The sequence below is a fragment of the Trachurus japonicus genome, chromosome 4 (genome assembly GCF_045865225.1).
Source record: "Trachurus japonicus isolate A0001 chromosome 4, Traja_1.0".
Taxonomy (NCBI): domain Eukaryota; kingdom Metazoa; phylum Chordata; class Actinopteri; order Carangiformes; family Carangidae; genus Trachurus; species Trachurus japonicus.
In genome coordinates this window covers 21,573,698-21,594,114 of record NC_140910.1, presented here as the reverse complement: position 1 = coordinate 21,594,114, position 20,417 = coordinate 21,573,698, and the positions used below count along the sequence as shown (strand labels likewise).

Genomic DNA, 20,417 nt, shown 5'->3' with positions numbered 1-20,417 from the left:
CTGATGTCTTAAAACACACTCCACTTCAGCATGGCTAGATTTAAGTCCTGTACATAACATGGGGGTATAAGAATCTGCTCAACGTGTCTATACCACGCCAGAAGCTCCACATGAACAGTGCCGCCCCCTTTGACCAATATGCAAACTGCAGTCAGAGCCTCCTTTTGTCGTTTTCTCTTGAGAAAGCCCGAAAAGGTCAAAAAGCGGCCCGGGTCGACATGTAATGAGAATCGCCTGTTTGCACCGACTCGTACGCAGTGAGATGCTACAGTAGGAAGAGAGAGAGAAAGAGTGGAACAAGCAACAGTCTGTATTTTTTTTTTTTTTTCAGAGGAGGGAAGAGCAGGGAAAGTGGATCGGGACCAAGAAACTCCCAATGTCAGGTCATAAATTTGGCAACAGGCTCAAACTATAGGACACTGCCACAGAAAATACATTCTTTTATCATTCGTGAAGGAGCATTACACAGAGACGGAGGTGACAAGAGTCACTTAACAGGAGTTAACTGTTGCACAGGAGAAACCCATACATGCATCCCTTTAGACTTGGTGATAGCGTTATGTTACACGGAGCGATAGAAGGCCTTTTCTCATTTCCGGGTTTGGACTGTCTGTTGTAGTCATGCATTTTGTTTCAGCTATAGTGTATGTACAAGGTCAGTGTGGATGACTGTTATTCAGCAGGGTGACAGGAAAGAAACGACAGGAAAGCTCAAATCACTGGCATTAAAGGTAACGCAACGTAACATTTGTCTTTTTCTTTACAGAATAAAAACCTTTGGAAACATGTCGAGAATGAGTTTCATACATTTGTTTCGGTGACAAAATCAGCTCCTGGTAAAGTGTTGTGCATTTCTGGGCCTTTCTTTGTTCTAGTGGCTTATTTTGCCTCCTCCTATGAGAACGCAGTCCACGATAAATATGTTTACTGGAGTAAAATGTTCCACTGATCTAAAACATGAGGAATAGATCGAGTTTGGCATCAGTTCCTTTAGGTTCGGAGAGAAAGTGTTTTCTTTGTGGAACAGCAGTTTTGCACCTTAGTTCAACAGTCACACAGGGAGAAATTCAGACAAGAGGCAGAGAATAAGTATGCATGACGGTGGATGGGAACAGCAACAAATGTAGAGACAAACAATGGATGGTTAGACAAAGAAAAGGCAGGTGAGTGGTTTAGAAAAAAGAAAAAGTAAAAAAAAAAAAAAAAGAAAGAGACACTTCATTTCAAAGTGAAGCTGGATTTATGCTTCTCTGGCACAGAAATCCACTCATAGTTCAGCATACGATTTCACTCGTTGATTGTCATAGCACCACTGCAAAACTTCACGTCCTGCATTCATTAACACTGTACAACTGTCCAACTAATCAAGCCTCTTGTTTCTTTTCTAATGTAGGACAACAAAGGAGACAGAGCTTAACCTCAAAATTTCATTGTTTCAATTTCTTCTTTTTGTTTTATTTCAATGCTCTAAAGAGCCATTGAAATCCTTCTACATAATAATTCAGGTTACTAATTACTATCTTTCAGGCTCCAAATTACTGTGCAACACCGGCAGAGGGAAAGTTAACGCTGGAAATTGTATGAATATAGAGCCAATTCAAAGAGATTACTGAACCTCTCTTTGGATTGTCACATAAAATACAAGCCAACCATCACATTTTATTTTATTTTATCAGTAGCTCCAGTGTGTAGGTCTCCATTACCACATCATCTCTGAAGCATAAATCCAGCCCAACTCCTGGAATGTGTTAAACCATTAAAAAATAAATAAATAAATAAATAAATCAGGAAGTGGATTTTTCCTTTGAGGGTTATTTTCTTTTTGTCTCATTTGCATAGGAATCACAGATCTGTTGAAGGCAAACAAAAGCTCTGATGGAGGTGGTGGTTTAGTTTAGCAGACGAGGAAACACTCAAAACTGAAACAAACTGTACAACTGTAGAGGTCGTGGGGGTCAAACCAAACGTGATTCACTTTGGGGGGAAAGAGTGGGAGAAGGGAACTATTTTTTTTCCTTCCTCCCCCTCCTCCAACAGCGCTTCAGGTGAGTAAATGATCAGCACGTCTGTACATGAACATCACAAGATACCAAACATGATCCCAAAGACCTACACACAACCGCCAGGGAAACTCTGACAAAAGGCTGAAGCAGACCAACACGGGACGTGAATCTTGAACCTTTTTCCTCTTTTTTGACAAAAGATGCTGTGTTGTTGTTGGAGCTAAGGATATATACATTTTCAGATTCGTGTCATCACTTTTCAGTGGAGAAGTTGGTATCAATGGTTTTACACTCTAAACTCTTAGCACTCTTAGCAGGGTTTTGTCACCATCTTAGTTGTTCACAACACTGAACAAAATAAAATGAGGCCAGTGTTGGTGCTGGCAAAACAAAATAACAAATAAACAAAAAAGTTGCATACATACTTTGAAATATATAAATACACTCATATTCTTTCTTAAAGATAACCTTTATGTACTTCTTTCAGTCTGTTCACTGTGATAAAAATATCCTCATATCCATAAACTCTGCCTCTTTGATACCGTTACATCTCCAACAATCAACCACTAAAACCTCTACATGCTGTATGGTACTTCTTGTTATTGGCGACCCCTGTGGTAAAGGTCAGTAGCATTTTTGTTAGAGCTTCCCTGTCATGGAGCAAAAAGCCTCCCCATAATTGCACTACTTCTCAAATACTTTAAACCCATCCTTTGAAGTTTTTTCAATAAGATTTTTTTTTTTTTTAAAGTTTTTTTTTGCCCCGCTTTAAAAAACATCAACAATTTGGCTATAAACTGTACCGCTACAAAATACAGTACATTGATTTGTCAAACCTTACACAACATAACCACAAGTATCACTGATCAAAAGTTAAGTTCCTCTCAAATACAAGAAAAATGTTACAGTAAGTTACGAAAATACGTCGTCACATTAGACACTTAAGTAGAACAGTAGAGTACTCATGTAAGGCAAAATCAGGTGATTTCACAGTGAAAAAGATTTTTAAGATTTTAGTGTTCTCTGGTTTAAAAACAGACGGCTTCGGTCTGCGTGTGTATATTGGCTTTTCACTGGCAGAAAATGAATTTGGACGCGTTTCTCTTGTTTTTCTAGTTAAATAGAAATACCTGATGATTTTCTCAGAAAAGAATCAATTCAAGTGGCATAAAACCCAAACTCATTTCTGGAAACAATGACATTTTTGATTTGACCGCTGGGCTGCAGCGTGGCAACGTCTACCACGTCCCACATCAGAGAATGGCACATCGAACACCAAAGAGCAACTATGGGGAGGTTTTGCACTCCTTCATAAACCAAGTAGCTTAACAAACACATATATAAATATGTTAGTAATTAATAAATAGACACAAATTACATCAGTGCAATTTTACACTATGCCTACAGAGAGCATTTTGGCATCAAATTTAAATTATGAAATGGAATATAAAATCTATAACCAAATAAATAAATAGAACATATAAATACATAAACCATCAAAACATACAGTACATGATGAAAATAACATTTGGTTGTCAAAAATAAAGCTTTGAGTGTGAAATAGAAAGCCGTTACGGCATGATGGGAAAACCGATTCATTTGTTTGCCGGGTACAAGCAAAGCAAAGTTTTTTTTTCTCTTTTGTTTGTTTTTGAACGCAGCCGTTATAATGGGAACGGTTTAGCCCAATGTCCTAGCAGCTTCCTGCTACGAGCGAATATTAACAAAAACAAATATTACGGTGGATATGAAAAAGAAAAAAAAAAGTCAAATGTGCGTTTTTTGTTTTTTTTTTGGAATATATGTGGCATGTAATGGTACACTGTAAACACAGCAGGCTAGCGAAAGCGCTGAGCGACCAATCTCATTCAAAACGACAGCGAGGCCATTCCCCGGCAAGCCACTGGGTTTCTTTTTCCCTGTTGTCTTTTGGTGGCGCATCGTTTCAAAGGGCTTGACGGAGTCGAGGGCGAGGTCGGACAGCTGGACAGCCATGCAACGAGGGAGAGGGTTCATCCTGCCCTTTGCTTCTCTCCATTCACAAGTTAGTGTGTGTTTTTATTTTTTTTTATTTTTTACTTCTTCTTCTTGTTCGTGGCCACGGTCGGGCCTCTTACGTTACAGCCTGTCCATCCTGAACGTGTCCTCGGTGGCGGGGTCGGCGAGCACCATGTCGGGGTCGTTGAGCATGTGCAGTCCGTCCAGGGTGAGCGGGTCGATCTTCAGCTCGTCCAGAGGAAACTGAGAGTCCGCGTCGAAGCTGACGTCACCGACGCCGGCCAGAGAGTTGGTCAGCTCTTTGGAGAGGCTCGGAGGAGACTCGCCTGTGACTGAGACACGAGACGACAGAGGAAGACGGTCTCAGACACATGCACGGGTTTAACAGTCATATGTTATATTGATATTTTTACACTAAATCTAAAGATATCTTCATTTTCAACCAGCAACAGTAACTACAAGCTGTTTGACACTTTCATTTGTGCCAACAAAACAGTAAAAACTACAATTATTACACAGAAAGTCTGAATAAATATTGTTAAAACTACATTATCTCAGTTTATAGAGTCCCTGAATGCCATTGTGTGACACATTTGGAAAGATTTTGTTATAAATCTTCACTTTTGTGCTGTGGCGGTATCAAGAGGTCAAAGGAAATGTTCACAGTTTTATTTTTCTAAGAATGTGATGTGACGCTGCACTTGTACACAAATAACTGTTGAGATCTCTGAACACAGCGACGGTGCTAAAAATAGATCCGGTGGCGCGACAAACACAAACACAGGTGGACTGACAATCAGGCAGGCTGCATAAAACACATCATCTCCTGCACTTTATTTAGAAGAAGGAACCAAACATGAGCACCAGTGATGTGTTGATTCCTCATTGCAGAGGATGCTGCAAGTACAGTTGTCGGCCTCTCACCTGTGATGGACGCATTACCACACATGTTGGACATATTAACATTTAACCATAAATTAATTCCTACATGTCATCACTGTTCATAAAAATACATACAGCTCGGATTAGAGGGTAATTTCATCCTGGGAAAAGATGTTTAACTCAACGGGGAGGTAGTTAAACTCACTGATGTTACCTGCTACAAACCAAACGAATGAGAACGAATAAGAAACGACCACCTGTGTTTAAAGGATTAGTTCAACAAAAAATGAAATACAGTCATTATTGACTCACCCTCATGCTGATGAATACTCTTTTACTACTTTTTTTTAGGTTCGTAGTCCAACAAAATCCTTATACGAGAGTCAATAGCGCCCGATACAAAAAGGTCCATAAAACTACACAAAAACCTTGTAATCTTCCTCCATACTGCTCATCCGCTGCAATCCTGAAGGGATCTACAGTAGTCCCGAGTTTACTCGAAACAACGTCATTTAGGACATTTTTACAGCTTAAACAGTCCCGTATTGCGCTCTGACGTTCACGCGCACCAGGCAAATTCAATATATATGTCCCTTCACGACACCTGGATTGCAGCGGACAAGCAGTGTGGAGGAATATTACAATGTTTTTGTGTAGTTTTATGGACGTCTTTGTGTTTGGCACTATTGACTCTCATATAAAATTTTCGTTGGACTACAAAGCCCCCTCCTGGATCTCCAGATGCACTTTGAGGAATAAAAAACTACTCCGGAGTATTCATCAGCATGAGGGTGAGTCAATAATGACTGAATTTCATTTTTTGGTGATTATATTACTATTATACACATGAGTCTCATGTGCTCGTGGTCAAACGGCGGCGGCGTGGCTACCTGTTAGGATGATGTTGGGGATGTTGCCGTGGTTACTGTAGCCGAGCTGCTGAGAGTCCTGTAGGCTGCTCCCGGTGAGGCCCATCATGGCCGCCTGCGTGTAGTTGAGGGTGGAGCACTGGTTGTAAAGGCTGTTGGAGCTGATGGGGCTCTCGATCATGTTGAACTGCTCCAGCTGAAAAAGAGAAGAAAAGAAAAAGATTTAAAAACGTGGCATTGAATAAAAACATTTCTGTCACGTCAGGCGTGTGTGTGTGTGGTTTGTGTCACCTGGTGAGAAAGTGCATTGGTCTGCCTCGATGCCAATTGTTGATCATAGAAGGAGTCGCCAAATATACTGCCCACCACAGGGATGTGCTGGAGGAAGAGGAAGTTAAAACATTTTGAACAACTGGTAAGAAAGCAGCTGCAATAAAATATATATATATAAAAAAAACACACAGACACGCAAAACAAAGCTAAATTAGTCAGAAGGCAGGTTATCTGAGCCCACAAGCAGACATTTCAGCGAAGGAAGAACAGAAAAACACAAGCAAAACACAAAGTAACACAACTGTCAGACTGAGCAGTGACCAAAGCAAATGGTTTTCTGGACTAGAGCTGTCGTGGTCGAGAGACAAAAAGAAGTGAACGAAACGCTCGAAAAGTTAATATACGCTACATTCTTCAATTGTTTATGATTCAGTTTTCACACCGAATAATTTGAAAAATGACAATGAAACCCAAAAACTCAGACATGGAATGGGAGTATGAACACGATGTGATCGCTCATCCCGTCCCAGCAGGACAAGGGGATACACAACGGTGCAGTGATGCGTTGACCGCGGCAGCCCTGTTCATGACCACACAAACACAAATCGACTTGTTTAAAGGGAAATACAGGCATCTGTCAACAAAAAGGTTCATTCTCATATTTAGTTCATGACGACTTTTGTCTATTTGCTTTTGAAGAGGTTTGGGAAACAGGGACAGGAAGACGGTTGATGGAGGAAAAGAGCGCAATGATCCGTTCAACAGGAATCATCGGATTTACTTTCTCTGTTTACCTTCACTTAGACTAAAAGTGTTTGAGATGATTTCTTTTGAACTGATTTGCTTTGGGAGATACTCTTTTCTCCCCCCCATCACTCAGTGTCACTCTCGCCTGAGCCCCTGTGTCCCATATCTCTTAAAGAGGAGGGTAAAATGTGAGAACACCACCAGGTGGACAAATACCAGGTTTTCCCTTTAAAATATTCTTGCAATGAGAAAAGCACCACTGAACACAGAGTCGACACTGTGCGATTGGCTTTCTTTTAGTGGTGGAGTCCCAGTCTAACCATTTCCAACAAAAGCCTTAGATACTGGTGCAATCGAGGATATGAAAACATTTACATATCTGTACCTGTAGTCTCTTCTTATGCTTCCAAGTCAGCCATGACTAAAATACCTGTTATTTTCATTTTTTCTGACATTTTATCTTTTAGCTTCTGAGTAATTGCTTTTCTTGACATGGCCTTTAGCTCTGCACCCTGAAAACCACTAAACGCAGAGCGTGTATTATCTAAACACATGCGGTTGTCTTTTCCATTCTGCCAAGTGTTTTATTGAAGATGGAATAAAAGCGCTGATGACTCTTCCCCAAAGGAGGCAGCGACAGGTTGTGTCAATGTGCTTTCTATGTGCATAACAGATGTAGAGGGAAAAGACGAAGAGTTGTGCTCCAATGACCCAAAACACACGGGAGGATTACTCTGAAATAAGGAACGCAAAGGATGTGTAGCGTGAGCGTGGCAGCAGACGTTGTTGATCTGATGTTAAGAATCACGTGTGTTTACACCGGCTGTGTCTCTGCTGCAGCTGGAGTCTGCAGGTGGCTGGAGTGTTGAGTTGTTTTCATTATAAATTCATTTATTATTCATTTTAGACAGAAAAAGTCTCCACACGCAGCTGCAAAAACTGTTGAAATATATTTCTCTATATGCATGTTGTGTGTGAAGTTGCTGCCATGATGTGAATAGGACATAAACTGGTCTTTTCTCTGTGCATTTCTGCTGAGGCACAAACTTCTAGCTCATCCAACTGCAGCACTAGTGATGTGTGTGTGAGCCGGTGTGTACTCTGCTCTAACCCGTTAACCTGTGTGACGAAAAGCAAGTCAACACACTCCGCAGCCGCCACGCCCACGCCGCACATCCAGTGTTCTCCTGGTCTGAGTGTGTTTGTGGCGAAGAACTCAAAATCGACTCTTAAACCAAAAACCAGCTGATATGATATCAGCCAGAAAGGCAGCAAATATTTTTTGGGGAAGTTAAGTTGGAACAAGTGGGAGTGTTATCATATATTCAAAGACTAGACAATTATATGTTCATAACGTCAAATATCATTTCTGAATAGAGCGAGTACTACTGACTGTTGCATTATGGGTTGCTGTGCTCGCAGTGTTTTGTCCAATCATAGAAGCACTGTACTGTATATGCCAAAAAATATACATGTATATTACACTTACTAAGGCAGATATTGTTATCTGATATGATTTTAGTTGAAATGATCATTTTTGCATTTCATTTGCATTTTCAATATGAATTGTTAACAATGTTCAATATAGTGGTGACACATTTTATCTTAATTAGTCCATTTTACAATTGCGACTGCATTTTAATTAAGTCTACAGTATAGTCTATAGTGAAGCTTTTAGAATCAGCCATAAATGTGTCCTGTTGGTCGAGAATAACCTGCAGGAGTTTTTGAAGCCTTGTGCGTTTTGCTGCCACGGAGCAAATCTAAACATCGTGACTGGCAACATGTTCATAGGAACGTCTTTAGTGTAGAAAGTAACCTGGAGGAGAATCTGTCAAACGGACAAGAATTACAGCCGTCATGGACGATGAGCTCAGAGAGACTCACGACTGAAAAATGCTTACTGCCCGAGTAAACGATTTTACCGCTCAAACTGTGAGTATGTGACTGATGGGAAGATACAAAAAATGTGTGTTTTATGCATTACTGCATCTCATGTTTCACTTCCACAGGAGACAAGGCTTGACTGATGAAGACTCTTCGCTTTAGATTAATGGTTTCTTGGGGAAACGTTCCCAACAGGATGAGTGTATCACGGTCGTCCGAAGTTTGGACGACTATATAGATCCATCATGTGTCTATTCACAACAATCTCGGTGCTCTTGTCTTCATGCTGCAGTTGACGACAAGATAATTCAGGGTTTCATTCAATTTAAACCTTTGCTATTTGTTCCGTTAACATGTTCACAATCACAAATGGTCGGGGTCTCCATCAACAAACTATCGCCATGTTGTCATGCACACAGTGAACAGTGACAGTGGTGATGGAGAAATGAGTTATGCAGCCGTTGAGACACCATGAGTGGTTAAACTGCTGATACAGAGAATGAAAAGCAGCCTAACTCATCTACAATTAGCTTTCCCCCAGGCGCAAAGCCCTTCCCCAAACAGCAGCTAGCTCGGTGGGTGGGCCCTTACTTGAGGCGAGCCGCCGGGGGAGAAGCCTTGATTGGAGACTGGGGAGGTTGGAGACTGAGTGGCTGGTGAGCCAGTCTGATTGCGGTACTGTTGGAGGGAAGAGGGTTAGCTAGCACTACGCTTCATGCCTGGCACACACAAGTTTCAAAGGACGGGCTGCGGGAGAGAGGGCATCGGCCAAGGACCTGCTCAGTATTTACTCAGAGTATAAGTATCATGAATCACCCAGATTAAAGGGATAGTTCACCCTAGAATGATATTTCGCTCATTATCTACTCACCCTCATGTTGACTAAGGGCTGGAAGAATTCTCAGAGTCCACCGTCCCTTCTCTGAGTTACAGGGGGTCTTGGCGTAGCAGTGCATGTCCATATAACGGTTGCAAAGGGACACCAGAGCTCTTCGTAAAAAAACACACACAAAAAAACATCCAAATACCTCCATGATGCTCGTGTGTAATGTCCGTCTTGTGCTGAAGCCCCAAATTGCGTAATTGTCCCGAAAAAAATTAAATAAGTCTATATTTTAAGCTTGTTTGTAGCGGAAGCTTCTCGAAGCTCCTCTTCCTGGTCCGTCCAAATCTCGCGTGATTTGCGCCGGCGTCAGTGCGGTTACTGCGAATCACGCGAGATTTGGACGGACCAGGAAGAGGAGCTTCTAGAAGCTTCCGCTACAAACAAGCTTAAAATATAGACTTATTTAATTTTTTTTGGGACAATTACGCAATTTGGGGCTTCAGCACAAGACGGACATTACATACGAGCATCATGGAGGTATTTGGATGTTTTTTTGTGTGTGTTTTTTTACGAAGAGCTCCGGTGTCCCTTTGCAACCGTTGCATTGAAATGCACTGCTACGCCAAGACCCCCTGTAACTCAGAGAAGGGACGGTGGACTCTGAAAATTCTTCCAGCCCTTAGTCAACATGAGGGTGAGTAGATAATGAGCGAAATATCATTCTAGGGTGAACTATCCCTTTAACTGTGGCACAACCCTGTGGCTGGAAAATGTGACTATGGAATAGCAACGCCCGATACTCGTCCTATTATAGTGAAGTGCTCGAGCTTAAGTGACTGTTGTGTTATGAGAGAGAGCTAAGGTGTGTTTCTTCTCAGCTTACATCAGCCGGTGTCTTGCTCTAACAGTTGCATTCATCCTACTACATCTAAAAATAACTTAACCTACACAAACGCTTATAGAAAATGTTTGAGTGCCAAATGGTGAGAAGCCCTGAAAAACCTGTCGGCAGCATCTTCCTGAGCATCACACAGCAAAAACAATTATCTGGTAGTCAAGAGGAGTAAATAAAGGTGAGTTCAGCATGTAAAAATCCTTGCAGCATAAAAAGGATGTGAGGGTATTTACTGGGATGTTTTCTGGGTTGAACAATAGAATGACAAAATGAATAGCAGCTTAAGGAATAAGCAAAACAATCCCAGTCATTTCATCAGGCTCTAACTGTTTCACTTCTGTTCTCTCTGCTTCCACTCTCTGATTAATTAGACTTCTTACCGAGCTGATGCTGATGCTGGCCGAGGTCTGGCTTTGGCTGTCGGGGGAGGGGCTGCCCACGGAGGCGGGGGCTGTGCCGGTGGAGGCTGGAGTCGGCAAGGTGATGAGCTGGATGCCCGGCGGCAGGGCCTGCTGCTGCTTCTGCAGGTCGCTGAGCAGCTGCGCCTGGGCCTGAGCCGTCAGCTGGTTGAAGAGCGGGTACTGGGAGAGCTGCTGCTCCAGGGTCAGCGACTCTGGCGGCACGGCCTGAGCAGAGACACGGACACAGACTGCGTTCAAGGCGGTCCTCGACTACAAGTGTGTGTGTATTTTTCTGAATGAACTGACGGGTTATTTGTATTTGTGCTCTTACCATGATGAATTTATGAGGTGTATGTATGTGCTATGTCAGGGGTTCTCAACTAGTCTCACTCTGGGACCCACATTTTCCCATGGTCATTAAGTCACGACCCACTTTTATAGAATTCAAACCAAGATTTTTTTTAAAAAAGCCGTTAAAAACTCATTTTGCTCTTGAGCAAAGTGCATTTCAGGGCACATGAATGAAACTGAGGAGGACCATGACAACTGCATGAACGGAAGTGAATAAAAAAATATCAAACTGCACAAAATGGAGACCAACAAAACGATATATTTGACTTCTAATGCATCTCTGCATTCAGAGCATGTTCACAAAAGTGAATAAATATCAAATTGCACAAAAGAAAGACCCACAAAACGAATTTTCACTGCAATTCAGGCCACATTAATAAGAAACTGATATCTTTGCATTCAGAGCAAATGGAGCAAATAATAAGAAACTGAGGAGGACCATTACAACTGCATGTGTTCACGTGTCTCGTGTGCCTTTCAAAATAAGCTATTTTTCAAAATAAAAGACATGTCCAACATCAGATGTGCATTAAATATTATTTACTTTTTTGACCAGCTGTCCACGACCCATCCAGAACGGGTCCGCGACCCACTTTTGGGTCCCGACCCACCAGTTGAGAACCACTGTGCTATGTTATGGGATATGTGCAATGCTGTTATGTCTTGTGTTTGCTGGGTTGATATGGCTGAGGTTTTTTTTTTTGTCATTGTGGCCATCAAGGCATTTATGGCGCAGCTACAGTGTCCAAGACAAATTTCCCTGAATGGGACAATAAAGTTTATCGTATCGTATCGTATCGTACCTGTGTGATGTTAACAGGTGAAGACAGGGTGGGCGAGAGCTGCTGTGGGGACTGTTGGAGGTGGAGGTCGGAGGTGAGGGTGAGCGGCACCACGGGAGGTTGCCGGCGCTGTGCCGTTACGGTCATGGTGGGCTGAGAGGAGGTAGGGATCCCTGGGAGGAAAGACACGCACAGGAAACTCAACTCAACTCAGACATTCACACTGATTGCAAATCACAACTGCAACAAAGCTGAACACTGATTTCTGTGCTAAACTAGAAATGTTCATCGTCAAAGACAAACAACATGAAGCGAGACGCGTCTGTCCTGTGGTTCATAATAGGGCTCCAAATAACAACAAAGTCCAATTTGATCATTATGAATAACTGAATTGATTAAATGACTTGTTTTGCCCAGCCGATGGTCCAAAGACGTTCAGTTTAGAGAAAATCATGAAACGCTCATGAGACGCTGGAACCAGAGAACATTGTAATAGTTTATTCTTGAAAAAATGCTTCTGACCAATTTAGTCACAGCCTGCGCTCCCAGGCCCTTTCAGTGTTCCCGCACAGAGCTTAGTACGCACAGAGCTTAGCAAAAAGGCTGGCTATTGTCTTACTCTGCCCCTTCAACCTCGCACAAACTTGCTGCAGTTTGTGCCAGGTTGAATGGGCAGAGTAAGTCCGTCTCATGCTGTCTAGCTTCAACCCATTAGGGGATTTTAAACTCATTTTAAAGGCACTGGAGAAAGCAGAATTGACCCTTCGCGTAAGCCCTGCCCCCTTGGTTACTGTTGCTACGGCGGGCAAGCTTTCACTCCCAGCCATGCTCCTGGCAGTATTTGGTATCGATTTCAAATGAAATATCAGCAAATTTCTGGATAAACTGTTCTGAGATAATAGAGAGAAGAAGTCGCAAAGATCATTCATAGTTTTCAGTGACGTGACTCGCGCAGGAGGATAAAACATCTGTTCAACGACACGACTGGACAATGTACAGAGCAGCAGTAAGGGCTGGTCATTTTACCGTCTATCAACCCACCAAGACTTAGGTCATCTCACTGGTCATGAAACGTTGTCAAACTGCAAGTTTTTGGGTGATTGTGAACCACATACAGCTTTCGTTGCTGTTTTTTTTTCTCCCACCGCTGTATCAGTCAGTGAAAGCAGTCCCTGCCTGGAGGATCCCTCGCCTAAAAGCCCAGGTAAAAGCCCTAAAAGTACAGCTGTCATTTCGGATGTGAACATATGGTTATCCCCATATTTACACTTGCTCAAGTCGAAAAAAAAGTCTGCTCGTATCTGAACATCTCTATATTGCTGCTGCCGCCGCCGCCGCCGCCATAGTAGCAGCAGCAGCAACAACATCCTTCTCTACAAACAAATGTTTTTCGTCCTAGTCTCAAAATGTGTCCACAAAAGCAAACGTAATGACTCACTGCGGAAAGCTTGCCAGGCCTATAGTTACGGTTGCTAACGTAGGATTGGACAATAGCCGTTTGTGGGAGGAGTTGGCGAAGGGTCAATTGGAAACTTGTTCCTGTTTTTTAGTATCTTTTAAATCCACTTCCACTTGGCATTTTTATCTAAATGTTATATGTATTGTATTGTCTTGTCTTGTCTTGTATGTCTGTCTGCCTGTAACTAATGGTTGTTGCATTATGTCATTTTCAAACCAGTCAGCGTGCCTCAATGAGATTACCTATATAAATAAAAGGTCAAATATATATATTTGATTATATATCATTAAAATAGTTGATTAATTAATCAATATTTGTTTCAGCTGTTATCTAAATGAAAAATTGCACTCGATGTACTGTAATTTGAAGCGTGTGGGATGCTCAACAGTTTTGACCGAGACATCCATTGTGCGTTTGAAGAGCCCCTACGTGGTACTTTGGGTTCAAATATGAGAAGCTGTGACTAATTGATGCTGTTGTGCCAAAATGATCGTCAGCTCAGAAAGGCCAAGTCATCGGAAATGATGAAGAGGCAGCCAACAGCCTGCTGATCCAGACTCGGCACTCATGCCAACACTGCATGTGTTTTCACTGGAGGTGGCAGATATGAGCGTAGGACAGCATCCTGTTTTGGCATACTGAAAATATTGCAGACATATTTTTGAGCTTTGTTTCACAAAGTCCTGAATAATCAAATTAATTAATTATCAAGATGGATGGAAGCACAACTTGTATAACAGTACCAACTCCGAGGTTTAACGTCTATTGTTTGTGGCCATTTCAAGCAAAAAATATCTTAACTGAAAATCTAGTTCCAAATTAAAACTAAAACCAACAACTACAAAATGTTTTTGTGCTACAAGTTTACAAAGACTACGGCACTTTGAATCCCCTTCGCTCTGCCTCTTTACGTCGTGAACTAGTGGTTGTTACCGTGGCTGGCAGCGCTGATGCCCAGGTGGGTGAGGTTGGTGGTCAGGCTGCCCGTGCTGTTGGACGCGCTGAGGGAGGGGAAGGCCACGGTGTCCTCGGGGTCCAGCGGGGTGGACAGCGGAGGAGGGAACTGGATGTTAGTCAGATCAGGCAGCGAACCGCCGGTGTTGTGTGCAGCCGGGAGCACGGAGGGGTTCAATTCCTGGTCCGGAGATGGGAATATACTAAAGGAAAGAAAAAAGCATACACACAAGTTAAAGCTACTGATACTTCAATCATTTAATTTAATGGATTAATAGTTACTGTAGGGATTAAAGGGATTCATTTAAAAAAGCATTTCAACTAGGTAAAATAACTTAGAACTACAAGATACACAAGGAACAAGACTAAGTCAAAGAAATATAAAACTACAGTTTTACCAATAAGGAAATGTGTATTTCATACTTCTGAAATGATCAGAATTTAAAGCGTGACAAAAACTTGTGATGTAAACAAACCTTTAACAGCTGCGGAAAACACAACAGCAGCAGTTGCTACGCTGTGGACTGCAAAGGTACTGCAAGTGCGCCAACGAATCATTGCAGAACAGAAAACCTTTTGTGCTTTAAAACCTGTTATTATTTAGCCCCTGTATTAGGAACCTGCTGCACTACAGAGCTGTTGAGCAGCAGTCTGTCAATTAAACTATATGCAATTGTATGTAGGAGCAACATTTGTGTACTTTCAAAATCGGCATACATGCAACAAACGGGTCGGACCCTGCTTTTTAATGGGATCAGTTGTGTTGTACCAGTACAATGGCCGTGTCCTGGAGGGCTACATGCATCATGTGTGAGTGCCCCTCCAGCATGTTTCCAGTTTAACTAGACCAGCTGTCTTGAATCAGCGTGTCCTCGCAGCATGATTTATTTATGGCTGTGGAACTAACCCCAGTGTACCCGCATTGTAAGGAACAACAAGAGAAATAACTCCAGCCACTCACTTGATTCCTGGGACATCACATGCGTTGGGCTTTGATGCATCATCCTGAGGGGGAAAACATACTCATGAGCCACAAATCTTGCACCGTACCAAAGTGTACACCTTGTAGCCCGTCCCACTCCCATCAGTACCTTCTCATCATTCCACAACTGTTTCTGCGCATCCTCGTCTGCATTCGACTCTGAATTCTCCGTCCCAGGCACTGTTAGCAGCAGTACTAATTAGTGAAACAGCAAGACACAGTTGCTTGCTATGACAAAATACACAACAATTCAAATCAGTGCAAGAAATGAGTCATCAATATCCCACCCAGTCATGCAGAATATAGTGCTGTGCACTAGATTCCCGAGTCTCTAAAAATAGCAAGGTGACCACCAGACAGATTGTGGATGCCAGCCAATCTTGGCTTCATTATAGCGCAGCCTCACACATAAAAAGACATAATCCATGGATAATCAGTGAATTATTGATCCTGCTCGCTAGATCATCCCGAGTCGGCTTCATTCAGAGATGTTACTTCTCTACAGCCAGCTGCGTGCCGTTTGATACACTACATGCTGAAGTACTTCACTGCCAGTGATCAGTATCCATTCACTTTTCACTATGAGTCTAGATCCACATCTTCCTGACATCAAGCCTTTTGTGTAATTTAAGGTTTTTGACGCCTGCACTGACACATTACTCGATAGGAGTGGCCCCGTGTTTTTGTAACTGGATCCTCCATTACCTCGTTTGGGCTGCAGCTCCTGTGATCCCCCAGCAAACATCTCCTGGGGCTTGGGATTCATGGCGCTCTGGTGTAAGGCAGAGTCCGAATTTGTCCTGTATGTGTTAGAAAGATGAGATGTCAGCAAAACCACTGCCAAATCCCCGCCAAGGGCATATAGCCAATTCTACAGCACCATACGAACACTTGTCGTGTGCCATCGTTCTGCAAAAATGTGTGGTCTTCCTTTGTGTGTTGGTTGAGTTTAGACACTTGGTATCAACACAAGAAGCACAGGTGTCACGTTTTCATTTTCGCAAATTGAGCTGCATCCAGTTTGGTGCCTCAGTTATCATCTTGGCAAAGTGACAAGGGGAGGTGGCTTACCTTCTCCAGCTAGTGTCTGGCGGTGGGGAGAGGTAAACTGAGCTGTAAGGACAGCTGTCAATGTGAATTTAGTTAAGGCTAATAAAGTAGACGGGATGAAAAATGGATCCGAGCTAATCCATACTTTTATGTCTCTTGGCTGATTCAACCTAATAGACCTAACACACACAAACACACACACACACATACACACAAGTGTTGCTGGGGTCCAATTACTTTGAAAAGGGCTTCAGTCAGCGTCTTGTTATCTAATGGTGGAACATATTTCTAAGAATAATCCTATCAACAGAAGTGTAACAACACACTGTCTCGTATTGTATCGTTCAATACCGAGTTCTCAGATTCACCTCGCTCTTTGATCAAAATCTATCAAAACACTGCGGCACGGTGATGACGCCTCGCCATCACATCGCTCTGCATTGATCAGGCTACTACTACCTACTGCTCCACTCTGAGGTTTCAAGATGCTTCCTGTTTGTTTGTATCCTATAAAACCATTTTATATGCAACGTATCTATCTGTGAATGAAATATTTCTACTGTTATTTGACAAAACATTGCATATTAAACTTCTGTTAGCTGAACTCGAGTCTCATCAATCAGGCTAATGTGAATGAAGACAGTTTATATTCCACCTCATTTTAAAGTCCACCCATCATTGAAACTACGAAATAGTCTGATATTAAAAGCAATTGTGTTTGTGTTTGTGTGAGTGAGATTTAGACCGAACATGTCTCTGCTAATGTCCAAATGTCTCCCAATAACCTGAGTGTGTGTTTAAAAATAAAGAAAAAATCCACCAAAACAAAAACTGCAATGGATGCAAACTCGGAGGAAAGCAAAGCAATTCCACATTTAAGTCAAAACAAAATCACCACCACATCCCTTCAGACAAAGGATATTTGGCGTCCGTGTTTGTCGACCGACAGTGGCCGGCGGTGGGGAGATGTGATGCGGTTCCGGTCGCGGTAAACGCGCTCCACCAGCCCGTGGTGCCTGGTTGTCCGGCTGGTATCCAGCACCGAGTTCTAGAGGTGAGCACACCAGGTGAATGAAGCCAGCAACAACAACCACTCACGTACACAACACAACTGTGTCTCTGGATAATGTCTTAGGATTAATGGTGCAAATGTGTTCATTTCAAAAATGAGTCAAGCCATGGGCCCCCCATACTGATGCTCGAGTTGGCAAATGTATTTAAAGATGGAAAGCTGTGACAAGCAATGATATACTTAAAAATTTAGTTATCAAATTGACACTGCAGGCTACAACTGGGAGTCCTTGTGGTAACACTTCTGGCTTCCTTTCATTCCTGAACCAAGATATTAAAAAAAAAAACCTGGTCAGACCTTGCAGCTTTGATCAACTACCATCACAACCTATACACTAAGCCACACTTTATTAAAATTGCTTTATAGAGAATTCTCTGTTGAGCCAATCTTTCACCAATACTACGGATAACTGCAGCCTTTGTATGTCCAATATTATCGCCAACAGCAGGTACACTGGTCGAGAACAAACCTTTGATTCACCAGCCGAGAGGCTAAGGGCTCACCTGAAAAGGCAGGTCAATGTTGCCATTTCCAATCTGATTGACATTGGGCAGTGAGCCTCCATAGTACTGTCCACGATTCTGCCCTAGTTGCAAATACTGGGTCTTCTGTAACTGCAACTGTGCAAAGTAAAATTGCATGAAAGCATGAGTGAATGATTGATCTGATTCACAAAAAAAGTGATGCTTAAAAAAAATGAATGACACCTGCCAGTCCACACGGTGGTGAAATGAAGGATTAATGGGTCCATTAACGGACAGATGAGACACGGTGAGACAGCTGTTTCATGAACAATCAAGGAGGCAGACAACATCTTTCATAGCAAATAAAAATCACATCAGCTGACGCGAGTGACACCTGACTGACAGCTGGTGCAATTACAGACCACACTTTCCTTGTAACACATCTGGCTAGTACAACAGCCACACGGTAATACACAAATCAGTCACAACAAAAGTCATGAGTGTTGTTACAAATACACTGTGATGGAAAGCCTCCATGACCAATAATGACTGAACAAATGCAAGGGATGGAGGGATGGAGGGATAGATGGATGGATGGATGGATGGATGATGTTTATATGGAAACACAAAGAAATCTGGCAGAGACTACAAATCTGAGAAGTAAATTGAATTCTTCTCCATGCAGTAAATGACTGTACAGCTCAGGTTTACACTGATGCAGCGTGTGCTAAGTGGGCATCATTTCCAGTAAAAGGGCCGACAATTAGCCCAAACATTTCCTGGCAAAGACAGGACATCTTTCTTTTGTGGTACATTGAGCTGAAATGAGTAGTTGATTCATTGATTGACTAATAATAGACTTCAGTTTTGGTAATTCATCAATCATTTAATTTCCGAAATTCAAAGAAATAAATCTAAGAATTGCCATATTTCAGCTTTTAAAATATCAAGATTTTTGGAGTATAATCCAATAAGTCAACTTTAGTTCATGGGCATTCTCAGTATCTAATAAGGAAACTGGGAATGACACTAAATTATAATAATTAACAATCAATGAGTAGATCTTATTGATTAACCAATCAATTGTAAAGTCTAAACACGTAAAGAAAAGAGTGAAAATTCTTATCACAATGTGTGAACCTGAGGTGACATCTTTAAACTACATGTTCAACTAATGATTAAACAAAACAGACAGAAATAGTAAATAGTCACATTTTGGAGGCTGTAAATTTTGTAACTGATTAATTTAATTAATATATATAATTCATATTATATCAATGAGACTATTGACTAAATCAACAATGCTTTCAGTTGCAGACTAAACAACTGCTTGAGATAATCAGCAGTTTTCTTTTTGACTACAATAAATAGGCTAATTGTTCATTTAAATACATTTTTTTTATTTGTTTGTGTTTTTCAAGAAAAATAAAAAAATTATTTGACAACATCTGTCATACATAATTGCAAACCAAATATCTTTTGGTCTCCTGTTGGTGAGACAAAACCAGATAACTTCAAGACATCCTGTTTGGCTGTGGGACCATATTTTGTCACATTTAATACAAAAAAAATGATGCTAGTTGCAGCAGAGGTTGTTAACTCATTTGTTTACAGATGTGGAGAGAAAGTTGCCAAAGTTATACCGACTTAACATGAATGTAAAGTGACTAAAACAAACATGTGGGTCCTTTAGAGCTGACTTTATTTGACACATGTCTGGTGTTTGCTTATTGTTAACATTTCGCTGCCGAGCTGGTGTAATGGTTTGACGTTTGAGGCTGGTAAGAGATGCTTTAACCTGAAGAGGACAGTCACTGGTTATCATCACAGTTGCTGCCTCGTAGAGACGCTGCTGCAGCTGCAGCTGTTCAGTCCGCTGGCCTGTTCTTCATCACACAGTGGTTTACTTACACGCCAGCAGCTGATGTGTTTGCTGATGAAATGTCAGCTGCTCGGACTGTAGCAGCGCAGGTGTAACGTTACATTATTATTCTCATTCAGGCTACATAAAGCTGGTTAACGCTGCTGCACATATCCTCAACAAGGCCACGGTGCTTTTACGGCAGGCTGGGTGAAAACGTGATTCAGTGGTGTTGCACCGGTGCAGATAACATTGAGGACGTTAACATTAACTTTAGCGACTTTAGCATCTTTCCCCCCTCCAATGGTCAGATTTTTCTCCCCCTCCGCAGCGCTCGGTCGCTGCAAATAATAATAATAATAATAATAAAAGAAAATAATAATAAATAAAAAAAACACAGCGATGAAACAAAATGTAAACAGCCGGAGGTTGTGTGCGCGTCTTACCCGTGCGGCTCTGGTGATGTTCAAGTCCTTCATCACTTCTTCAAACGCAGCGGTCTCCTCCGCCTGTTTCTGATTATGCAGAGCGATTTTTTCGCTAAATTTGCGAGGATTGTTAGAGGACGCCATCTTTCCCTCTTCTTCTCAATGGAATGTTACGTTTCGCACTACGCCGGGGCCTTGTGGTGTCGTCATCGCGCACGGTCAGCGCGTCTGCC

At 42.0% G+C, this 20,417-nt stretch overlaps 1 protein-coding gene across 6 annotated transcripts; it reads right to left on the bottom strand.

The window, feature by feature from the left end:
• Positions 1–3,561: 3,561 nt before the first annotated feature.
• On the bottom strand, positions 3,562–20,409 carry crtc1b (CREB regulated transcription coactivator 1b). 6 transcript variants are annotated; one of them, XM_085774670.1, is made up of 14 exons: positions 20,203–20,409; positions 17,935–18,051; positions 17,282–17,407; positions 16,381–16,442; positions 16,015–16,109; positions 15,419–15,504; positions 15,289–15,332; positions 14,307–14,530; positions 11,936–12,087; positions 10,761–11,006; positions 9,251–9,337; positions 6,044–6,130; positions 5,774–5,948; positions 3,562–4,333 (listed from the first exon to the last, which is right to left on the bottom strand). In XM_085774670.1, exons 1-14 carry the CDS (start codon positions 20,326–20,328, stop codon positions 4,122–4,124), a joined length of 1,839 nt encoding a protein of 612 aa, XP_085630796.1. In that variant the 5' UTR covers positions 20,329–20,409; the 3' UTR covers positions 3,562–4,121. The 6 variants fall into 6 exon arrangements, with proteins under 6 accessions (XP_085630796.1, XP_085630797.1, XP_085630798.1 ...); XM_085774671.1 differs by having other exon boundaries at positions 15,419–15,489; XM_085774672.1 differs by lacking the exon at positions 9,251–9,337.
• Between the last annotated feature and the right edge of the window lie 8 nt (positions 20,410–20,417).

Coding starts and splice junctions, on each gene's coding strand:
- crtc1b (XM_085774670.1), bottom strand. CDS start 20,328: ATGGCGTCCTCTAACAATCCTCGCAAATTTAGCGAAAAAATCGCTCTG. Junction 16,110..16,380: donor CCAGACACTAGCTGGAGAAG/GTAAGCCACCTC, acceptor TAACACATACAG/GACAAATTCGGACTCTGCCT. Junction 14,531..15,288: donor TGTGATGTCCCAGGAATCAA/GTGAGTGGCTGG, acceptor TCTTTCCTTTAG/TATATTCCCATCTCCGGACC.